This window comes from Salvelinus alpinus, chromosome 5 (assembly GCF_045679555.1).
Source record: "Salvelinus alpinus chromosome 5, SLU_Salpinus.1, whole genome shotgun sequence".
NCBI classification, from domain to species: domain Eukaryota; kingdom Metazoa; phylum Chordata; class Actinopteri; order Salmoniformes; family Salmonidae; genus Salvelinus; species Salvelinus alpinus.
In genome coordinates this window covers 22,116,745-22,138,518 of record NC_092090.1, presented here as the reverse complement: position 1 = coordinate 22,138,518, position 21,774 = coordinate 22,116,745, and the positions used below count along the sequence as shown (strand labels likewise).

Below are 21,774 nucleotides of genomic sequence, written 5' to 3'. Positions count from 1 at the left end.
AAAGGTCTACCTGTAAACTTAGGCAACAATGTGCTCAATTATGTCCGCATCACTATACAACAAAACATACGTTTCTCTGCAACATCTCTTGGAATACTTCTAATGCAGAGATTTTCAGATTATCTTCAGATAATTTAGAGAATCATCAGTTTCTCTCTGGTGATAGAATGAGCTCTGTATAGTCACTCTTATTTGTGCGGCAGGAATGTTTACCTCGACCACCTGTCCATGTTGTGTGTTGATAGGTTCAGGTGGTATACCTGGCTCAAGCCCCCTGACCCTTGACACACCTAGGTCGCGTTCCACTGCTTAGACGTTGTCAGATCTTACAACGCCTGTATAGGTATGTTACCTATCAGATAACCACATCAATCTGCCAGTCGATGACACAGTCAATGAAGTGGCTGGCACGCAGCAACCATTGGTTGATGCATGCGACGTCTGAGCAGTGGAACGCGACCCTAGTGTTGTGTAAAAGCATTTTGCTACATCCGCAATAACATCTGCTAAAAATGTGTATGTGACCAATAACATTTGATTTGATGTGATTTGTAAGTGTTGGTCATTCCTGAAATGAGGAAAATGGAATCCACTTTGAGGTACAGTATATCCCTGGTCTGTTAATAATGTAGGGAATCCTGCATTCTTTTAGTTTGGCAGACAAACACATTCTGTTAGTGAAGTAAAGCACAGGGGGAGGACTTTCTTGGGCGCCCTGAAGCCTTCTTCACAACAATTGAACCGCTCTCCTTGAAGTTCTTGATGATCCGATAAATGGTTGATTTAGGTGCAATCTTACTGGCAGCAATATCCTTGCCTGTGAAGCCCTTTTTGTGCAAAGCAATGATGACGGCACGTGTTTCCTTGCAGGTAACCTTGGTTGACAGAGGAAGAACAATGATTCCAAGCACCACCCTCCTTTTGAAGCTTCCAGTCTGTTATTCGAACTTAATCAGCATGACAGAGTGATCTCCAGCCTTGTCCTCGTCAACACTCACACCTGTGTTAACGAGAGAATCACTGACATGATGTCAGTTGGTCCTTTTGTGGCAGGGCTGAAATGCAGTGGAAATGTTTTTGGGGGATTCAGTTAATTTGCATGGCAAAGAGGGACTTTGCAATTCATCTGATCACTCTTCATAACATTCTGGATTATATGCAAATTGCCATCATACAAACTGAGGCAGCAGAAAATTAATATTTGTGTCATTCTCAAAACGTTTGGCCACGACTGTACACAACACGAGGGTCGCGTTCCACTTGAATAGCTGACAGTTGGTGAAAGAAACTGAAACAGGTTGATACCATTGATGATTTATTGTCATGAACCATAAACTCAAAGACAGGTGTCACTTCTGCTCCCCTTTCCATCCCTCCCTTTCCTGACTGTAATCAGCAGAGGAATTTTGTGGTTCCAGGTAGAACCCTCTGTGGAAAGGGTTCTACATTGAACCCAAAAGGTTTCTACCTGGAACCAAATGGGTTCTACATGGAACAAAAAAGGGTTCTACCTGGAACCAAAAATGTTTCTCCTATGGGGACAGTCAAAGAACCATTTAAGGTTCTAGATAGCACCTTTTTTTCTAAGAGTATAGGAGTCTCCACAAAATCATGAAATGCCTCGTACACTTTCAACACAACACTTTCTCTCACCCATTTGTGAGCTCCTCAAAGAAGTGTTTTAACGCTGGTGTTCATGCTGTAGGGTGTCTGTTGTCAGTTGGTAGTAAAGCCAGTATGTTCACTACAAACGGTTGACAGAGGCTGTAAAACCCACTGATGAATAGAACAGCCCAGGTGAATGGTGAGAGGAGTGAGATCCCCACCATGCAGCCCTCTACATTACATAGACCTGGGTATCTAAAACACTTAGTAACTACATTGTACCAAGAGGGTAACTACATCAAGTATACCTGTAACTCTATAGTAAGCTACTTAGCAATACTTGACAGAGAGCACACCAACTATTTTTCTCAGGCAGGGAGCTTGTTCATGATTGTCAACTCTAATGACCATTCTCAGCTCACCTCTTCAAACTCCTGTATGTCATTGAACCTACCCATTGTAAAGCAACTATGATTCTGTTTTATGAACTGGAATAGTATGCTGGTATGTCATGTCATGGAGGACTGTAAGGTCACTCTTGGCTTAGTGGAACCATAAAACCACCTGTCTCCCTCTGGATGTTTCTGTCCTCTCCTTCCTGTGCTCTGTGAGTCAGCACTATGACCTCCCAGCTAACATTGGCCCTCAACATCACCACATCTCCTTTGTGTTCATGGAGGGAAACGACTCTCGTTAGAGTGCCAGAGCCTGTATTAACGAAGAGTGCTGACCTAGTATCAGGTCTTCCCTGCCCGTGTCATCTTTTTCATTATGATCTGAAAGAATATACTGACCCTAGAGCAGCACTCCTACTGTGAGATGCTTTGTGAATACAGGGCCAGGAGTCCAGGGATGTCCCTAATCAAGCCTCCAACTCTTCATGCTGTGATGTAAGATATGCTTGATCACATGTAATGGAGAGGCCATTGGGGTGAGGTGTGACTGCCTTTTGACACAGAGATTGTCAAACTGTTTAAAACATGGCAGGTGCATGGAGGCTCCATATCGTGCCTTTATGGGGACACTCTGTGACACTCCTATCTCTCACCTCATTTGATTTCCTCCCCCCTCTCTCCCTCTCTCCCTCTCTTTACCACTGTCTCTTCCCCCTCTCCCTCTCCCCCGTCTCTCTCTCTCTCTCTCTCACTCTTCCAGGAGATTACTGTGAAGTGAATCTCTGCCATAACGGAGGGACGTGTGTGACCGGGGTGGGGGAGGACCCATTCATCTGTATCTGTGCTGATGCTTTTACTGGAGACACCTGCCACCTCAATGAGACTGGTAAGGAGGAGTAGCGCTAGCCAAATATGGTCAAGACAGGTCAATGAGACTGGTAAGGAGGAGTAGAGCTTGCCAAATATGGTCAAGACAGGTCAATGAGACTGGTAAGGAGGAGTAGCGCTAGCCAAATATGGTCAAGACGGGTCAATGAGACTGGTAAGGAGGAGTAGAGCTAGCCAAATATGGTCAGGACAGGTCAAATAGACTGGTAAGGAGGAGTAGAGCTAGACAAATATGGTCAAGACAGGTCAATGAGACTGGTAAAGAGGATTAGCGCTAGCCAAATATGGTCAAGGCAGGTCAATGAGATTGGTAAGGAGGAGTAGAGCTTGCCAAATATGGTCAAGACAGGTCAATGAGACTGGTAAGGAGGAGTAGACCTAGACAAATATGCTCAAGACAGGTCAATGAGACTGGTAAGGAAGAGTAGAGCTAGCCAAATATGGTCAAGGCAGGCGGACGTATTTACAAAGCTTTGAGTTTCAAATGGGACAATTCAATATACTCAGTATACTGAGATTTGGTCTTGTCACTTCATTTTTAGAAGCAAAGCTAATTTCTTGGACTGGCACCCAGGCACTGGCTTCCATTTCTGTTCGTTAAACCTGACTGTTTTTCATTAAATGAAAGCATATTCTAGATTTTTTTCCTTGAGTGTGTCCCGTCTTTATAATTGGTCAATCCTATCTTAGGTCCCTGCATTCCCAACCCCTGCAGGAATGATGGGTCGTGTGAGGTCATCACTCCGACCAGACGAGGAGACGTGTTCAGCGAGTACGTGTGTAAATGCCAGCCTGGCTTCGAGGGCGTGCACTGCCAGATCAGTAAGTTCCTCACTTGTGACTGTACCTGTCCTAATTCGCGCTGCCGACCGGGCTTTCCTTCAAGTAATCCCAGATCTGAATTGGTTGGTTGGATTGGTGAAAGTAATAGGGAAGTAGTCGAACATGGCCAACATGTCTGTGCTACTCAGCGTTTCCCATAGATTGTTGTCTTAAGATACATTTTTAAATCGAAAACAATTAATGCCAAATTGTTTTAGGTGAGGAGAACCAGAGCTTGGCTTGGGTAGGGTCCACTACCCCAATCCGAACTTCCACCATTCCGGTCAAAACATCAAACTGACAGACTGAATGGTGTGTCATGGCAGGTCGTGTTGAGGCATTATTTACATTAATGGGTGTAAAAGTTGGAAATGCCTGAGACGTTTTCCACTCTGTGCATGAGTGTAAGAAAGCATTGTGGTGAGCTCATGATTCATGAAAGACTTTCATTCAGCTCGTTGGAGAGCTGTTAGCTAATGAGGAAATGGCAACCCACCCAAGCCTCTTAGAGTGAAAAAGCGCTTTCCAGCCATTTTGACTAAATGCAGCATGACTGAGTGAATCGTGTATATGAATCTCCTTTCAATCTCCTGCTTGGAAGGCATAAGATGTTCAGTGTGATCTCAGCTTTTGAAGAAGTTGTGATTTAGCTCTTTGACCTTCACTGGGGGTCCAATCTGGTCCTTACTTTAAAAAAAATCATTTTAAATATGTGAGTAGTACAGAAAAGACATTACCTTTCAGTCATTAGCAGACACTCATATCCAAAGGGACCTTTTGTAAGTGCTTACATGGAGCAGAATGGATTAAAACAACTGTATTATCCACATGATATGGAAATGTCCCTTTGGCTTCACACTATGACATAACAGTAACATGACATTAAAGGGGCAATCTGTGTTAAATACATCCATCTTTAGACTTTTAAAATTAATTATACATGCCCATTTCTCATGAGTTTAGATCAACTGTCGTACCTTATTAGAACCCCAAATATATAAACTTGTTTTACTCTTGTTTGTTAAACTTGTTTGTAAACAATGTAATTGCAGTCAAAAACTGTATAGCCTTAAAACATGGTTAAAACTATCATTTTGAGATCATGTATGGACAGTCCTTGTATCCATAGCTCTGTCCATGAATTAGAAATATGTTGATTTCTCCAGCCCCTTCCCTCAGCTGTTAACCAAAACAGCAGCTGGGTGGCTTTGTTATTGTATCGAAACTGCAGATTGCACCTTTAAAAACAGGGATGTCGTTATGATGACATTTACAACATTTATTTGGATAACAAAAACCTGTGTTCTAAACCCTTCTATGGTGAGGAGAAGTAACTCTGCCTGCAGTGCATCCCAGGGACACACCCAGGACGTGGTGAAGCGTGGGCTACTGATGGATGGGCTTTAAATAGTGTGTTTGTGTGTGTGTGTGTGTGTGTGTGTGTGTGTGTGTGTGTGTGTGTGTGTGTGTGTGTGTGTGTGTGTGTGTGTGTGTGTGTGTGTGTGTGTGTGTGTGTGTGTGTGTGTGTGTGTGTGTGTGTGTGTGTGTGTGTGTGTGTGTGTGTGTGTGAAAACACACACTGACTGGCCAGAACAATGCATTCTGAAAGTATTGGATCCTGTTTGAATAGTTTCCATCCTTCTTCAGAGCAATCACTGATCCAACCAAATTGGATACGTAACAGGCAACAGCATAGGTTCCACCACATACCTTTCACCTATCTACACTGTAAAACATTCAAGAAATCCATGTAGCTTAAATATCCAAATTGGCTGGACATGAAATGTGTAAATTGTTGAGCTGACATGGAATACTCTACTAACCTAATAATGTCTGCTCAGTGTGAGTTGAATTTGAAAAACAACTTACCTATTTGTGTTGCAAAGGAAACTTTAATATTTGAGTAGTAATGCGTCATATTTCAGCCTCTAAAATATACAGTACCAGTCAAAAGTTTGGACACACCTACTCCTTCCAGGGTTTTTCTTTATTTGTACTATTTTCTACATTGTAGAATAATAGTGAAGACATCAAACTATGAAATAACACATATAGAATAATTTAGTAACCAAAAAAGTGTTAAAAGAATCAAAATATATTTGAGATGTTTCGAAGTAGCCACTCTTTGCCTTGATGATAGCTTTGCACACTCTTGGCATTTTCTCAACCAGCTTCGTGAGGTACTCACCTGGAATGCATTTCAATTAACAGGTGTGCCTTGTTAAAAGTTAATTTGTTGAATTTCTTTCCTTCTTAATGCGTTTGAGCTAATCAGTTGTGTTGTGACAAGGTAGGGTTGGTATACAGAAAATAGCCCTATTTGGTAAAAGACCAAGTCCATATTTATGGCAAGAACAGCTCAAATAAGCAAAGAGAAATGACAGTCCATCATTACTTTAAGACATGAAGGTCAATCAATCCGGAAAATTTCAAGAACTTTTAAGTTTCTTAGAGTGCTTTGATAAAACTGGCTCTCATGAGGACCGCCACAGGAAAGGAAGACCTCTGCTACAGAGGATAAGTTCATTAGAGTTAGCAGTGCAAGTAAATGCTTCACAGAGTTCAAGTAACAGACACATCTCAACAACTGTTCAATGGAGACTGCGGGAATCAGGCCTTCATGGTCGTATTGCTGCAAAGAAGCCACTGCTAAAGGACACCAATAAGAAGAAGAGACTAGCTTGGGCCAAGAAACACAAGCAATGAACATTAGATCGGTGTAAATCTGTCCTTTGGTCTGAAGAGTCCAAATTTGAGATTTTTGGTTCCAATCACTGTGTCTTTGTGAGACACAGAGTAGGTGAACGGATGATCTCCACATGTGTGGTTCCCACCGTGAAGCATGAAGGTGTGATGGTGTGGTGGTGCCTTGCAGGTGACACTGTCTGTGATTTATTTAGAATTCAAGGCACACTTAACCAGCATGGCTTCCACAGCGATAACCCATCCCATCTGGTTTGCGCTTAGTGGGACTATCATTTGTTTTTCAACAGGACAATGACCCAAAACACACCTCCAGGCTGTGTAATGGCTATTTGACCAAGAAGGAGAGTGATGGAGTGACCTGCTCTCCACAATCACCTGACCTCAACCCAATTGAGATGGTTTGGGATGAGTTGGACCACAGAGTGAAGGAAAAGCAGCCAACAAGTGCTCAGCGTACTGTGTGTTGGAACTCCTTCAAGACTGTTGAAAAAGCATTCCAGGTGAAGCTGGTTGAGAGAATGCCAAGAGTGTGCAAAGCTGTCATCAAGCAAAGGGTGGCTACTTCGAGGAATCTAAAATATAGAATATATTTGAGTTGTTTAACAGTTTTCTTTCTTTATGACATGATTCCATATGTGTTATTTCGTAGTTTTGATGTCTTCACTATTATTCTACAACGTAGAAAATAGTAAAAATTAAGAAAAACCCTTGAATGAGTAGGTGTGTCCAAACTTTTGACTGGTACTGTATGTAATAATGATAAACTGGTCCCTGACAAAAAATGTAATAAAGTCAAATGGAACTTGCAAAGGCAAAAAATTGGACTCATGTTGAGCATAAATAATTGGGTTAATGGGGTATACCATGTCAGCTCAACAATTTCCCAATTTTTAATTCAGACATCTTGGATATTTATGTTCAACTGACTTTTTCTAAGTTGCATGTTTTGTGTGTACAAGCTTCTACCAGGTTTTCTCTAATAACCCCCTAGCCAGCCAGGAATTCTCCCTCTGAGGCATCTTTACAGCAATTAGCCATGGTCCACTCTAATCTCAGAAGGCTTTAGCAGAGCGAGGAGAGCGCTGCCAGTCCTGCTCTCTACACAGTAGGCCTCGCTATTGAGAGCCTCAGTGCTAGTTGGGTCAGTAGTTGCCATCTCATTAAAACAAACTGATATTCATGCATGGACTGGTACAAGACTTTTCACATTCCAGATTAGGATCTAGGAGGCTAATGCCACTATAACCCTTGTCCTTTCCATTCATTTCCTTGGTTTGTCCAAGTTTTCCATTGAAAGTCCAGAATCTGATTGAAAAACCAGGCGCGCTGATGCGACTACAAAACTGTAGATGATTCATAGCATATTTATAACCTCTAACTGCTAGTCTGACCACCTATTGCAGTGTTATTGCTGTTTGGTTGTCACCGCCCACGTTTGTTCTTGTTCCACCAGACGTCATAGATGTTATAGGCCTGTAGGGAGGGTGGATCCCAGTACTGTCTTGTTAGTCCATCTTTGACACCAACATTCTCCTGCTTGGGTAGTGGTTGGATATACTGCTGTTTGTTATGGTCCCCATTATTCTAGAATCGTCTGCCCTTCCTTCTAAGAATGGATCAAACCACTCTTCCTTCTGTCAGTGTCCCTGTCTGTCATTGGCACAGACGTAGACACATACACACATGCAGGCGCCCGCACACACACATACACACACACACACACAATCTAAAGACACACCTACGGCATTTAATCTACCTAATCAAGGTCAGAGATGTTATTTACTGAGTAGATTCTCAGAATGACTGGAGGGTGTGTGTGTGTGTGTGTGTGTGTGTGTTTTCTGTGTATGTGCATGCACGTGGGTGTGTGTGCTTGTATTTCTCAGTGTGGGTGTGTGTGTTGTCACGCCGTTGAGCGGAATGGGTTTTAGAGTTGGGACCAATCCTCTTAGAGTTAACGGGAACAGCAGCTAAACAGAGATGTAGTGTTAAAGTGCTGTCTGCCCCCTAGATTACAACCTGGAAGTGGCTCCCAGAGACACTTAGATTGCTATAAACACAGTTTTCAACCACTGTGTTTACTGTTTATGGCCTATTTTAAAATTCCAGGGATGAGTAATTACAATATCAAGATGTTCTATCTCTATGGTTACCTAATATTTCTGTCCGATGACCCACCAAACCATTTTGGAATTTTCCTGTGACTCACGGGCACTGAATGAATGAACAAAGCAGATTTTTTTGAAGGTCCACACTCTAGAACGAATCAGTAATGACTCACTAACGGGTACCGACCCACCATTTGAAATATACGGTTTTATCAGACAACAATAATCACTTATACAATTCCCCTGATGCCAATGACCTTGTTGAATAATTTTTGTTGTTGTTGTTCATTAAGAACCAAACAGAATCAAACAGAGAGGGACCTACCAATGTTTTCTGTTGCAAAACAGTTTGCTATGGTTTGCTATGGTGTGGACTAATGAATACAGCCCAGGCATAAATCCATGTTATTTATAATACAACTGAGCCCCCCGGTGGGGACTAGAAAGAGCTGCAGCAGTGGACAGACTACCATAGACTACTCCCAGATCACCTCACCCTGCAGGCACAACATAGGACACACCCAAAACCACAACCCTGCCCTTCACCTGTGGTAATTTATGATGCCTGGCCCCAAAGTTTCCCCCAACTGTGCCCCTGTCATCACCCCTGTGTCTTAGAGAACACACCTGCAGAGAGGCATTATGGAGGCACGCTGGTGGTTTGTGGTGCTTCAAGGTTCACCCACCTGGCTGATTAGCCTAGTCTTACTACTGGGCTATATCTGATTTACCTTTGGGGTACAAGTGTACTGCATTTAACCATCAGGGACTGTGTTCTCTCCTGCTCAGGTCCAGGGAGGGTTTTAGATGTCAGACCCAGTGGACAGAACTGGTTCATTCTGATGTATTTTCAATCGTTATGGTCTGGTTGTATAGAGCAAATCTAGTTATATGACCAGATAAGGACAACAATGTTTAGTCTTTCTTGATGTCTTCCTGAAACAAATCCATCCAGAAAATCATTATGTGACAATGAAGTCCCATATTCCTGTGTAAGGACAAGGTTTATTATGTGACAATGAAGTCCCATATTCCTATGTCAGGACAAGGTTTATTATGTGACATTATGAATTCCCATGTCAGATTCCTGTCAGGACAAGGTTTATTATGATGACATACCCAACTTCTATATAACTGTGTCTATCTCTTGTGCTTGTCCTGTGTAGATGTGAATGACTGTGAGAAGCAGCCATGTAAGAACGGTGGGATGTGTCGAGATCTGGATGGTGACTACACCTGCCTGTGCCCTTCACCCTACGTTGGAAAGCAATGCCAGCTCCGTAAGTATAGGGCAGGGGAATCGCTGCGTAGTAGAGACTGAAACATGTCTACAACTCGGTTTATTACACGTTATGAACTGTCTCTCTTTGTACTTTAAGTCACAACCAGTATGTCCATATTAGAGATTATAACCTGTGTAAGTATAACTATAACCTATGTAAGACGTTATAACATATGTATGTCTGTGTATGTGTTTGTTCCAGGTTGTATCTCTCTGATGGGGATGGAGGGAGGAGAAATCGTAGAGTCTCAGATCTCGGCCTCCTCTGTACACTATGGCATTATGGGTCTTCAGCGCTGGGGTCCAGAACTGGCCCGGCTCAACAACCAGGGCATGGTCAACGCCTGGACCGCCGCCAACCATGACAAGAACCCCTGGATGGAGGTTAGAGAACAAAGTCAGTTTAGTAAATAATCACTTGATGTGGTAATCGTGTTCTCAAATGGTAGGTCATAACCCACTGGTGGACCGTGGCCAGCTCCTCATGGGTCCAGACGAAACCTTGGCTTGAAACTTTTCTACTTGATGAAGTCACTCAATCTGGCCTCTCTATGGACGTTGTCATGGAAAAGAAATGAAACACCTTTTGATTTGTCTGAATGATGCCACACAGCTCTAGTAAAGTCTAAGCATGCAGTACACATATAAACAGCCATACACTGTACACTCTCAGAAAAAAAGGTGCCATCTAGAACATAAAAGGGTTCTTTGGCTGTCCCCATAGGAGAACCCTTTGAAGAACCCTTTTTGGTTCCAGCAATAACCCTTTTGGGTTCGATGTAGAATCCTTTCTAGCTGGAACAAAACAAATGTTCCTATGGGGACAACTGTAGAAACCTTTTGGAACCCTTTTCTTCTAAGAGTGTATCATCTAAATCCCAGTGGGGAGGATGATTAGTGGTTTGACCCCTGTCTGACCTCTCTCTGACCTCTGACCCTAGATCAACATGCAAAAGAAGATGCGCCTAACTGGCATCATCACCCAGGGTGCCAGTCGAATGGGCATAGCTGAGTACATTAAGGTCTTTAAAGTGTCTTCCAGCTTTGATGGTAAGACCTACACCCCCTACAGACCAGCGGGACAAAGGAAGGACAAGGTGACTTTACAATATGACTTTACCATAGTAATATGCATTTATAGTTAGTGACTCAGTGTAAGTTCATTTAAACAGTTGTCCCATTTCCTACAGTCTACAATAAAGGGTCAGATACGTTTCATCCTCTTAATGGTTAAGGTCAGAATGGTGGGAGGTTTAAGCTGTTCCTAGATCTGTTCCTAGATCTGTTCCTACTGGCGTGTTTTACTTGGAGCTGTACAGTTGCTCCCACATGAATGCCTGTAACAACTTGGTGACCTCACTTCTGTGCCACAGGTGTTTGTGGGTAACATTGATAATGACAGCACCAAGACCAACCTGTTTGACCCTCCCATCGTGGCCCAGTTCATCCGTGTCATTCCTGTGGTGTGTCGCAAGGCCTGCACCCTGCGTATGGAGCTGGTGGGCTGTGAGCTCAATGGTAAACAGACACCTCTACACGGGAAAATAGAGAGGAAAGACGACTAGACTGCATCTCAATAGTTTTAATTATCTTCCTTTCCTCCTCGTCTGCATCGATCTGGAAACTCAGGACAGGTGATAGAAATATGGTCTGGCCATTTGATGTCTTGTTTTTTACATCAGATGATAATAAGGAGAATAAGAGAGGAAGCCACTCCAGACTATTGAGATGCAGCTGTAAATAAAACCCCATTCAAAACCCCAGGGACATTCAGAGTCCTCTGCCTGAACCACAAATAGATCTTGAGAAAACTTACAAGCCCACCAAGTAAAAGGCATTAAGTTGGGTACATGCAGTCTCCTTGTGTTGACACTGTGGCTCTTCTGTCCAGCTTGCTGACAGTAAGAGGGGTTTGTTTAGATGGCCTAACACTAGTCTAGATTTAGTTATGGTTAGACCACATACTGTGGGAATGGTTTGGACAGAATTCAGAGGGAGACCCATGCCGTGCAACAATGGAGACGGAATTCCTGACGAAAGCACTACCCATACACTCACGCACACTCACACACCATGTCCATATGTGTTTCCAGCCCCACCCTATTACTCGGTGTGTATAGAGCTACAGTTCAAATTGACTTGCTGCTAGTAAGGCTATTGGGCACTTTTCCTATTCCCCATTATTTTCCTATTCCCTGCCTCACCTTTCCTATTCATTTCAATGCCTCCTTTATACAATTGATATTTGTTTATTATCAATATCTGTCTGGTACTTTTCATTCCCTGCTTTCATTACTTGGTCTTATTATTGACTTTCTGTACTGTGCCTTTACACAGGAAATAATCTGCCATACATATCTGTCCTACACTGTTTATGTCATGCTATCTGTCCTACACTGTTTATGTCATACTATCTGTCCTATGCTGTTTATGTCATGCTATCTACAATACACTTCACTGGTTTGTCATGCTATCTACAGTACACTTCACTGTTTATGTCATTCCACATGTCCTACACTGTTTATGTCATGCTATCTGTCCTACACTGTTTATGTCATGCTATCTGTCCTATGCTGTTTATGTCATGCTACCTGTCCTACACTGTTTATGTCATGCTATCTACAGTATACTTCAATGTTTATGTCATGCTATCTACAGTATACTTCACTGTTTATGTCATGCTATCTGTCCTACACTGTTTATGTCATGCTATCTGTCCTACACTGTTTATGTCATGCCACATGTTTTACACTGTTTATGTTATGCTATCTGTCCTACACTGTTTATGTCATGCTATCTGTCCTACACTGTTTATGTCATGCTATCTGTTCTTCAATGTTTATGTCATGCTATCTGTTCTTCAATGTTTATGTCATGCTATCTGTTCTTCACTGTTTATGTCATGCTATCTGTTCTTCACTGTTTATGTCATGCTAGTGTAACGGATGTGAAATGGCTAGCTAGTTAGCGGGTATGCGCTACTAGCATTTCAATCAGTTACGTCACTTGCTCTGAGACTTAAGTAGGGTTTCCCCTTGGCTTTTGTGGAGCGATGCGTAACGACGCTTCGTGGGTGTCAGCTGTTGATGTGTGCAGAGGGTCCCTGGTTCGCGCCCGGGTCGGGGCGAGGGGACGGTTTAAAGTTATACTGTTACATTGGTGCCGTGACCCGGATCACTGGTTGCTGCGGAAAAGGAGGAGGTTGAAAGGGGGGTGAGTGTAACGGATGTGAAATGGCTAGCTAGTTAGCGGGTACGCGCTAGTAGCGTTTCAATCAGTTACGTCACTTGCTCTGAGACTTAAGTAGTGTTGCCCCTTGCTCTGCAAGGGCCGCGGCTTTTGTGGAGCGATGGGTAACGACGCTTCGTGGGTGTCAGTTGTTGATGTGTGCAGAAGGTCCCTGGTTCGCGCCCGTGTCGGGGCGAGGGGACAGTTTAAAGTTATACTGTTACACTATCTGTTCTTCACTGTTTATGTCATGCTATCTGTTCTTCACTGTTTATGTCATGCTATCTGTCCGTCACTGTTTATGTCATGTTGTCAAATCAATCGATCAATCAGTAAGTGGCTAATCTACATGCCTTGAGCTGCAGTGTTGGCTGGTGGAGGGATAAATTAGGAGGACGGGCTCCTTGTAATGTACTCCACTGAGTGGGTGGTTCTTCACTTGGGTGTGGTCATTGGTTTCTCTCTATTGGTTCTCTGTCTTTCACCTCCGCTCCTTTCCTGTCCATCATTGTCTCTCTGCTGTTTCGTTTACAGTATATTCCAACACGACAGGTTGCTCTGAGCCAATGGGCATGAAGTCCCGCCTCGTCTCTGATGGACAGCTCTCGGCGTCCAGTGCCTTCCGCACCTGGGGCATTGATGCCTTCACCTGGTACCCACAGTTCGCCCGGCTAGACAAACAGGGCAAGACCAACGCCTGGTCCCCCGCCACGAACAACCGCTCAGAGTGGCTACAGGTGAGACTGACTCCACCAGCGCTAATATAATGATGAGATCTCCTCCTTTAAAGGGGCAATATGGATTCCAAAAACAAACCACTTGTTTTGGTAAACAGCTAAGGGATGGGGCCTGGAGAAATTTAACCACACTCAAATTCATAGACAGAGCTATGGATGCAAGGACTGAACATCCATGAGCTCAAAAGCATAGTTTTAACCATGTTTTGAAGTTAGTGTTTGTTTAAAATTACATTGTTTACAAACAATGGAGTAAAGCAGCTAAACGTCTATTCTTTAAGAACCAATAGCAGCTATATACACTACCATTCAATAGCTAGCTATATACACTACCGTTCAATAGCAGCTATATACACTACCGTTCAATAGCTAGCTATATACACTACCGTTCAATAGCTAGCTATATACACTGCCGTTCAATAGCTAGCTATATACACTGCCGTTCAATAGCTAGCTATATACACTGCCGTTCAATAGCTAGCTATATACACTGCCGTTCAATAGCTAGCTATATACACTGCCGTTCAATAGCTAGCTATATACACTGCCGTTCAATAGCTAGCTATATACACTGCCGTTCAATAGCTAGCTATATACACTGCCGTTCAATAGCTAGCTATATACACTGCCGTTCAATAGCTAGCTATATACACTACCATTCAAAAGTCTGGGGTCACTTAGAAATGGCCTTGTTTTTGAAGGCTATTCCATGCGAGAAATCGCCAAGAAACTGAAGATCTGGTACAACGCTGTGTTCTACTCCCTTCCCAGAACAGCGCAGACTGGCTCTAACCAGAATAGAAAGAGGAGTGGGAGGCCCCGGTGCACAACTGAGCAAGAGGACTAGTACATTAGAGTGTCTATTTTGAGAAACAGACGCCTCACAAGTCCTCAACTGGCAGCTTCATTAAATAGTACCCGCAATCTCTTCAGAGTACCTCAACAAAATGACAACTACAATGCCAAAGGTCTGCAAGGCTGTAATTGCTGCAAATGGAGGATTCTTTGACAAAAGCAACATTTGAAGGACACAATTATTATTTCAATGAAAAATCATTATTTATAACCTTGTCAACGTCTTGACTATATTTCCTATTCATTTTGCAACTCATTTCATGTATGTTTTCATGGAAAACAAGGACCTTTCTAAGTGACCCCAAACTGTTGAACAGTAGTGTAAGTAAAATACATGTATGTACCAATCCCACATTGCCATTTTAAACTGTCTTCTCTAACAAAGGATTACAGGTGGCACTTTATTTTACGGTTTAGAAATGACATGGTAATTACTTGGAAGTTACTTGGTAAAATGGTATTCATACAGTAATAACCTATGAGTTACTTGTTTGTGTCTTTAGGATGGGAACTTTTAGCTACCAGGTAGTTCCCAGTTGTGTTGAATTAGTTGTAGTACGTACCAGAGTGTATAGATTGTTACTGCATCATTTCTTACTAAATACCATCTAGATATCAATGGAAACAGTGCTTAGAGGAAGGATCACTTTCTCTTCCTAATATGATTTGTAACACAAAAAGTCATGGATCATTTTTATCATCCTTGTGGGATTCTGACATCTGTTCTTGCTTCATACTATTTTATATGATGAAACAGCTATTCAATATTGGGCACAAATTGTGTGGGAAAACAGACATCAGGGATAGGAGTCTGACATACGTTGACGTAGTATCTTTGTTTATAAACTTCACCCCGCGCACACACTTCTTATTCTGAAAAGTGAAGACATTCCTGTGAGGGGAGTCTACCTTGTAGTAGTTGTAGGTTTTTATGACACTGATGAAGGTCAGATGGACGAAACGTTTGAAATGGAATAAACCTTTTAATTTTTTCACCTGAAATCAATGTGTGAACTATCCTTCTCTTTTCTACTATGGTTTTTCTACAGTAGCCAAGACATGTTTTGTGATTTAATTTGACCTTGGGAAAAGAGCTACTTCGTAAATACCAAAATACAGGGTTCATTGAATTGAAGGTATTATCTCATCATTAATCTGGTCTATATGTTACTGTCTTGTCCTCCATGATCCTGTCCCAGGTGGACCTGGAAAAGACCAAGCATCTGACAGGCATCATCACCCAGGGGGCCAAGGACTTTGGGGTGGTGCAGTTTGTGTCCGCCTTCAAAGTGGCCTACAGCGACGACGGACAGGCCTGGAACCTGGTGAAGGATGAGAACACCAACACAGAGAAGGTCTGTGAACCACTGCTCACAACGTATTCTCATTATGACAGTCTCATATATTGGGGCTCCCCAACAAAATAAGTATTTTTAAGCCTCATAGTTCTGATAAGCTTAACTAGCTTCCTTTCCTTGTCTCCTCTCTATCATCGCCACTTATCTGTTAGATGATAAGTCTACCCAGCCATTCCAATGTTCATAAAGGAAAGGAGAGAAAGCCATTTAAAAGTAAAACAACACAGACATACTCTAATCTTTTTTACCCTGACTATTTGATTTTGACAGTAGGGATAAGGGGTTTTGCAGACCTCTGCACAGTTTGTTGACATGAGTTGGGACCTGACTGTGTTTTCCGTGCCAATGTACGGACCCCCTCTCCGGACTCCCACCCTGTGTGTGGAGTGTATCCCCTGGCCCTCTGTGTGAATGATCTCTTTACTTCCTGTTTTGCCCCTGGCTGGATCAGTGCTAGTGACGCTCACCCCTGTAGCCCCCCTCTCTGTGTGGGATAGTGGAATAGGAGAGGCCAATCTTCACCCCCATAGGAGTGCTGCAAGCAAGGGGCTGTTTACATTTGCATTGGGGGCCTACACTGAATAATTCAATGACCTTCAGTGACGTATAAACAACCAATCTTTTCATTGAGTGTAGACCCTTGACATTATATGACGTAGCCAGGGGCTTCCTCAGAGGGACTGGGAGGGGAGTTGTGTTTGGGTCGTAAGGCTGTCATCATGAATGAGGTCATAGTTCAGACCAATTTTACAACCCTTGATGGGAGGCCTCAGACATTGACCTTTGACCTTTACATATTGGTTCATAATAGATCTGTCCTCCCATTCAGTAGTACCATTAAAAATGACTGTTTCAATGAATATGGTGAATATTGAAGTTTATCTGAACAATAACTGTTACACACATGAAGTAATGTCTTAACACAGTTGGGTTGGAGATTGAAAAACAGAAGTGAACCTTGAGAAGGACTCCCGCACACTGTGTATAATGCAGAAAATGACATTTCATGAGTCCCTTTCAACATGCATATTTAACTATAGACATATTTGTTCAGATGTAGAATTATTCACACCATACAACATATATGGTAGTTAACCGTTGATGTGTGTGTGTGTGTGTGTGTGTGTGTGTGTGTGTGTGTTCCCTGACAGATATGGTAGTTAACCATTGACCATTGATGTGTGTGTTCCCTGACAGATTTGGTAGTTAACCATTGACCATTGATGTGTGTGTTCCCTGACAGATTTGGTAGTTAACCATTGACCATTGATGTGTGTGTTCCCTGACAGATTTGGTAGTTAAGCATTGATGTGTGTGTTCCCTGACAGATATGGTAGTTGACCATTGATGTGTGTGTTCCCTGACAGATATTGTAGTTGACCATTGATGTGTGTGTTCCCTGACAGATTTGGTAGTTAAGCATTGACCATTGATGTGTGTGTTCCCTGACAGATATGGTAGTTGACCATTGATGTGTGTGTTCCCTGACAGATATTGTAGTTGACCATTGATGTGTGTGTTCCCTGACAGATTTGGTAGTTAAGCATTGATGTGTGTGTTCCCTGACAGATTTTCCAAGGCAACATTGACAACAACATGCATAAGAAGAACCTGTTTGAGCCTCCGTTCTACGCCCGCTACCTGCGCGTTGTGCCCTGGGAGTGGCACGAGCGCATCACCCTGCGCATGGAGCTGCTGGGCTGTGACTTCTAGAACTACATTACCCATAATCCACCAGTGCTCCACTCAGCCCTTCACCCAGTCTCCATACCGTACCTGTTCACACTTGACCCACACTGGAATTAGTCACACCTTCCTCTGCACCAGGACATAGAAATCTAATGTATAGAATGTACATTGGGAAAAATGTGTCAGGTTCTAACGTTCCAGAACTTTGTATCAATAGAATATGCTCCAGATTAAGTCTGCTCTACAGCTTGTATTTCTACAAATATTTTTCAGATTTTTTATTATCTAGCTAAAACTGATCAATTCCAATTGGTTTTCGATCCTTTCCACAGTGACTGTGGCACAGTGTCAATTCTAAATATATGGGCTCTCACATTCTCTTTGTAGAATTAGGGTATGTCTGAAATGACAGCCTATTCCCTATGTAGTGCACAATTTTTGACCTATTGGCAGTACATGTGCTGTGGTCAAAAGTAGCACAGTATAGGGAACATGTTGGACAAACCCTTCCCCCAGCGCTGCCAGTTGCAACACGTTCCAAACACTCACAGTTCTGTGTGATGTCACTTTGCCAGCCGACCTAGCAGCTGCTTGTCCCGCCGTGCTCTCTGACATTATGTATCCAGGGTGAGAGCCTTCTATTTACAGCAGTGGTATTCAGAGTCAGGGTCGCCAAATAAAAATAACATCCTATCCCAGTCGGCGTGGACTTATCCTAGTTGGTGGCAACCTAAAAAATGAAGAGTAGCCAACAGATTATTGTATTGGACAATATACGTTTTTGAGAAAGATTGGTTCTCTTAATTTTTATAAGAGCGATGAAAAGACAATGAATTGAAGGTTATTTGTTGATGTAAAAATCTAAACTTAGAGATTTGAAGGTTGTGTTTTTAGATTTGGGTTGGGGTCACCAGAAATTCAGCAGAAAAAATGTGGTCCCTGCTGAAAAAGTTTGAATACCACTGATTTAACACAGGAGGTTGGTGGCACCTTAATTGGGGAGGACGGGCTCGTAGTAATGGCTGTCGCAGAATTAATGGAATGGTATCAAACACACGGTTTCTATGTGTTTGATGCCATTCCATTCGCTCCATTCCAGCCATTATTATAAGCTGTCTTCCCCTCATCAGCCTCCACTGTGATTTACAGTAAACAAAAGGCTCTGTCGAGGACCACAAAAAAGCAGCTTGCAGTCCTGATGTGGCCCCCAGACCTGGAGTTAAAGACCCCTGGTCTACCATAATATAGATGGGAGTGTATCGCAGGGAGAGTAGACACATCAGCTGGTCGATATGAGCACTTAGTAGTATATTGAAGCAGGGCCTGTGTGCAATATACTTTTTGGTAAATAGCTGGACATAATAAATTAACAAATTTGTTAATTGACAATGGAATTATTGTACTGTATATTACCTATACTGTATATTAATTGAAGGAAGGACATTGCTTTTTAAAGTGAAACTGAAAGCTGCAAAGGATTGTTCAGTATGATAGTATGATGTACCTTTCACACTTGATCCATGACTTCAGTTTTTTTCCAATTTAGCAGATTTGTTTATGTTCTAGTAGGCCTAAGTAGGCCTAAAACAGGGTTTCCCATAATTTATTAGCAGAAATGAAATTGTACAGACAAGAGACAAGTAGAAATTATTGAGAGTAGAAATTATTAGACAATATGTTGTGGTTTTTAATTATTTTTTAAAGAAATCAAATATGTTGGTCTTCAACAGACATCATTAATTAAAAAAAGTTGAAAAACCTTCTGTGTTAAACATTTTGATTGAAAAGAATGTCCATTACATAAGACATTGCATGGGTAGACATTGATGTCAGTCTTACAGTAATAGCATCAACTTAGTTAGAAGCATAAAAAGAAGTGTCCCTTTGTAATTTCGCCCTTCTGCCTAACTCTCAGTGACAGGCAGATTCTCTCTGTCTTTCTCTCGCTCTCTTGCTCTCTCTCTCATTTATCTTTGTCCCTCTACTACTTCCCTTCTCCTTTTCCCTCCCTCTCTCTCCCTCCCACTGTTTCTTCCTCTTCAATTTGTGTCCATGCCGCTGCCAGGACGTTACAGAGCAGAACTTTGTGTTCCCCCTAGTTCTGCAGTGGAGCCCCATTCTTGCCTGACCTGTCTTATCATACTGTCAGTACGGGCGTGTCGTGGATAGCAGGACAGAAAAAAGTTGGTTCCAGCAGAAGTGGGACCTGATTATTAAGTGACATCATGGGGGCTTGTTTATGGGGCTGTGTGTGTTAGTGCATAGAATCTGAATTGCTTTTATAAAATAAACAGACACTCTTAAACTTCATAGTTGCAATAAACGTGTCTACAGCCAACGTCAGTATAAACTACAGTAATTTAGTTGACTCCTTGGGCGTGATGACTGTCTAGAAATAATGCTCTGTTCACGACTTCCCGACTGTACAATAGTAGAATAATTCATAAAACACTGTCATTAAGGCTAGACTATATCATCTCAACCTTTTTGAAGGAAAATTCGATGTCTAGTCCATTTTGGTGTCCCATACATGTTGGGACTAGGAAGTAGTCTGGCCAGTCCAGTGTGAACAACAGAAGACAACCCATGGGTTTGTCCTAAATGGCACCCTAATGCCTTTTGACCAGAGCCCTATGGGTCCCTTGTCAAAAGTAGTGCACTAAATAGGGAATAGGGTGCTTTTTGGGATACAAGCCATTGATGACCACTCTACCGCTCTGTTGTAACACTGTCTGACCCCTGAGGGATTTCCATTGTGGGTCAGACCGGACAGACCATGGTCCTGTGGTCTGTGTCTCTCCCATCCAAACATTCCCTGGCTGTGTCCCAAATGGCACCCATCTAAATATGGTACCTTTGACCAGGGCACATAGGGCTCTGGTTAAAAGTAGTGCACTATATAGGGAATAGGGTGCCATTTGGGGCGGGGCACCTATGACCCAATACAGGACTCTCCTGGCTGGGCAATAGACTGGTGTTTATAGTAGTAATCAGACCCTCTTAGCTCCTCATCTCCCTGCTATTCACACACGCTGGTATGTCTAGCCCCTGGCCAAGGCTTTCAACTACACTCTGACTATACGTTAGCACTGTGTGTGTGTGTGTGTGTGTGTGGTTTCTCAAGTGTAAAAGTGTGCATGAAAACGAGTCATCTATAATTGAATGACAACAAAAACTTAATTGAAGAATCCCTACTGTTGACCAATGACCGACGAAGGGCCGTAGGCTCCGAACATCGTCTTCCCTTGACAAAAAAGCTCTATGTGCACGAACGGCCGGGGGAAAAACCTTGCCGGAGAACAAAACGAACAAAACCATCACAAAATGAAGTAATATACAGTGCCTTCAGAAAGTATTAATCAATACAGAAATATCTCATTTACATAAGTATTCACAACCCTGAGTCAATATTTTGTAAAAGCACCTTTGGTCCGATTACAGCTTTGAGACATCTTGGGTATGTCAGTATCAGCTTTGCACATCTGGATTTGGGGATTTTCTCCCATTCTTCCCTGCAGATTTTCTCAAGCTCTGTTAAATTAGATGTGGAGTGGCTATGAACAGCAATCTTCAAGTCTTTCCACAGATTTTCAATGTGACTCAAGTCTGTGCTTTGGCTGGGCCACTCAAGGACTTTCACATTCTTCTGAAGAAGAAATTCCAGCATTGCTTTGGCTGTATGCTTGGGGTCATTTTCCTATTGGAACGTAAATCTTCACCCCCGGTCTAAGGTCTTTTGCACTCTAAAGCAGGTTCTCAGCAAGGATTTGCCTGAATTTTGCTCCATTTATTGTTCCCTTTATCCTTACCAGTTTCCCAGTCCCTGCCGCTGAAACGCTTCCACCGCCATGCTTCATGGTAGGGATGATGTTAGACGGGTGATGAGCTGTGCCTGGTTTTCTCCAGACATAACACTTTCCATTCAGGGCAAAAGGTTACATTTTTGTCTCATCAGACCACAGAATCTTTTGCTTATGCTCTGAGTCTTACACGTGCCTTTTTGCAAACTCCAGGCGTGCTGTCATGTGCATTTTTCTCAGGAGTGGCTTCTGTCTGGCCACTCTCCCATAAAGCCCAGATTGGGGAAGGGCTGTAGAGACT

The 21,774-nt window shown here is 42.7% G+C and overlaps 1 protein-coding gene and 1 long non-coding RNA gene across 4 annotated transcripts in view; one reads left to right on the top strand and one right to left on the bottom strand.

Annotated features, from left to right (window-relative positions):
- LOC139575735 (lactadherin-like) overlaps nt 1–19,432 on the top strand; it is a 23,423-nt gene extending 3,991 nt beyond the window's left edge. Inside the window, exons 2-10 of one of the 3 annotated variants that reach the window (XM_071400978.1) lie at nt 2,761–2,886; nt 3,579–3,710; nt 9,691–9,804; nt 10,009–10,190; nt 10,748–10,903; nt 11,180–11,324; nt 13,569–13,771; nt 15,826–15,981; nt 17,554–19,432. In XM_071400978.1, coding sequence (XP_071257079.1) covers nt 2,761–2,886; nt 3,579–3,710; nt 9,691–9,804; nt 10,009–10,190; nt 10,748–10,903; nt 11,180–11,324; nt 13,569–13,771; nt 15,826–15,981; nt 17,554–17,697 — 1,358 coding nt within the window. In that variant the 3' untranslated portion in view covers nt 17,698–19,432. Of the gene's footprint in view, nt 1–10; nt 2,887–3,578; nt 3,711–9,690; nt 9,805–10,008; nt 10,191–10,747; nt 10,904–11,179; nt 11,325–13,568; nt 13,772–15,825; nt 15,982–17,553 lie in introns of those variants that run through there. The other 2 variants (XM_071400977.1, XM_071400976.1) reach the window with 2 other exon arrangements.
- LOC139575737 (uncharacterized) lies at nt 10,094–14,677 on the bottom strand. The gene is made up of 3 exons (XR_011674996.1): nt 14,428–14,677; nt 11,222–11,338; nt 10,094–10,180 (listed from the first exon to the last, which is right to left on the bottom strand). It is a non-coding gene; the product is annotated as an uncharacterized lncRNA (long non-coding RNA).
- Nucleotides 19,433–21,774: the final 2,342 nt, after the last annotated feature.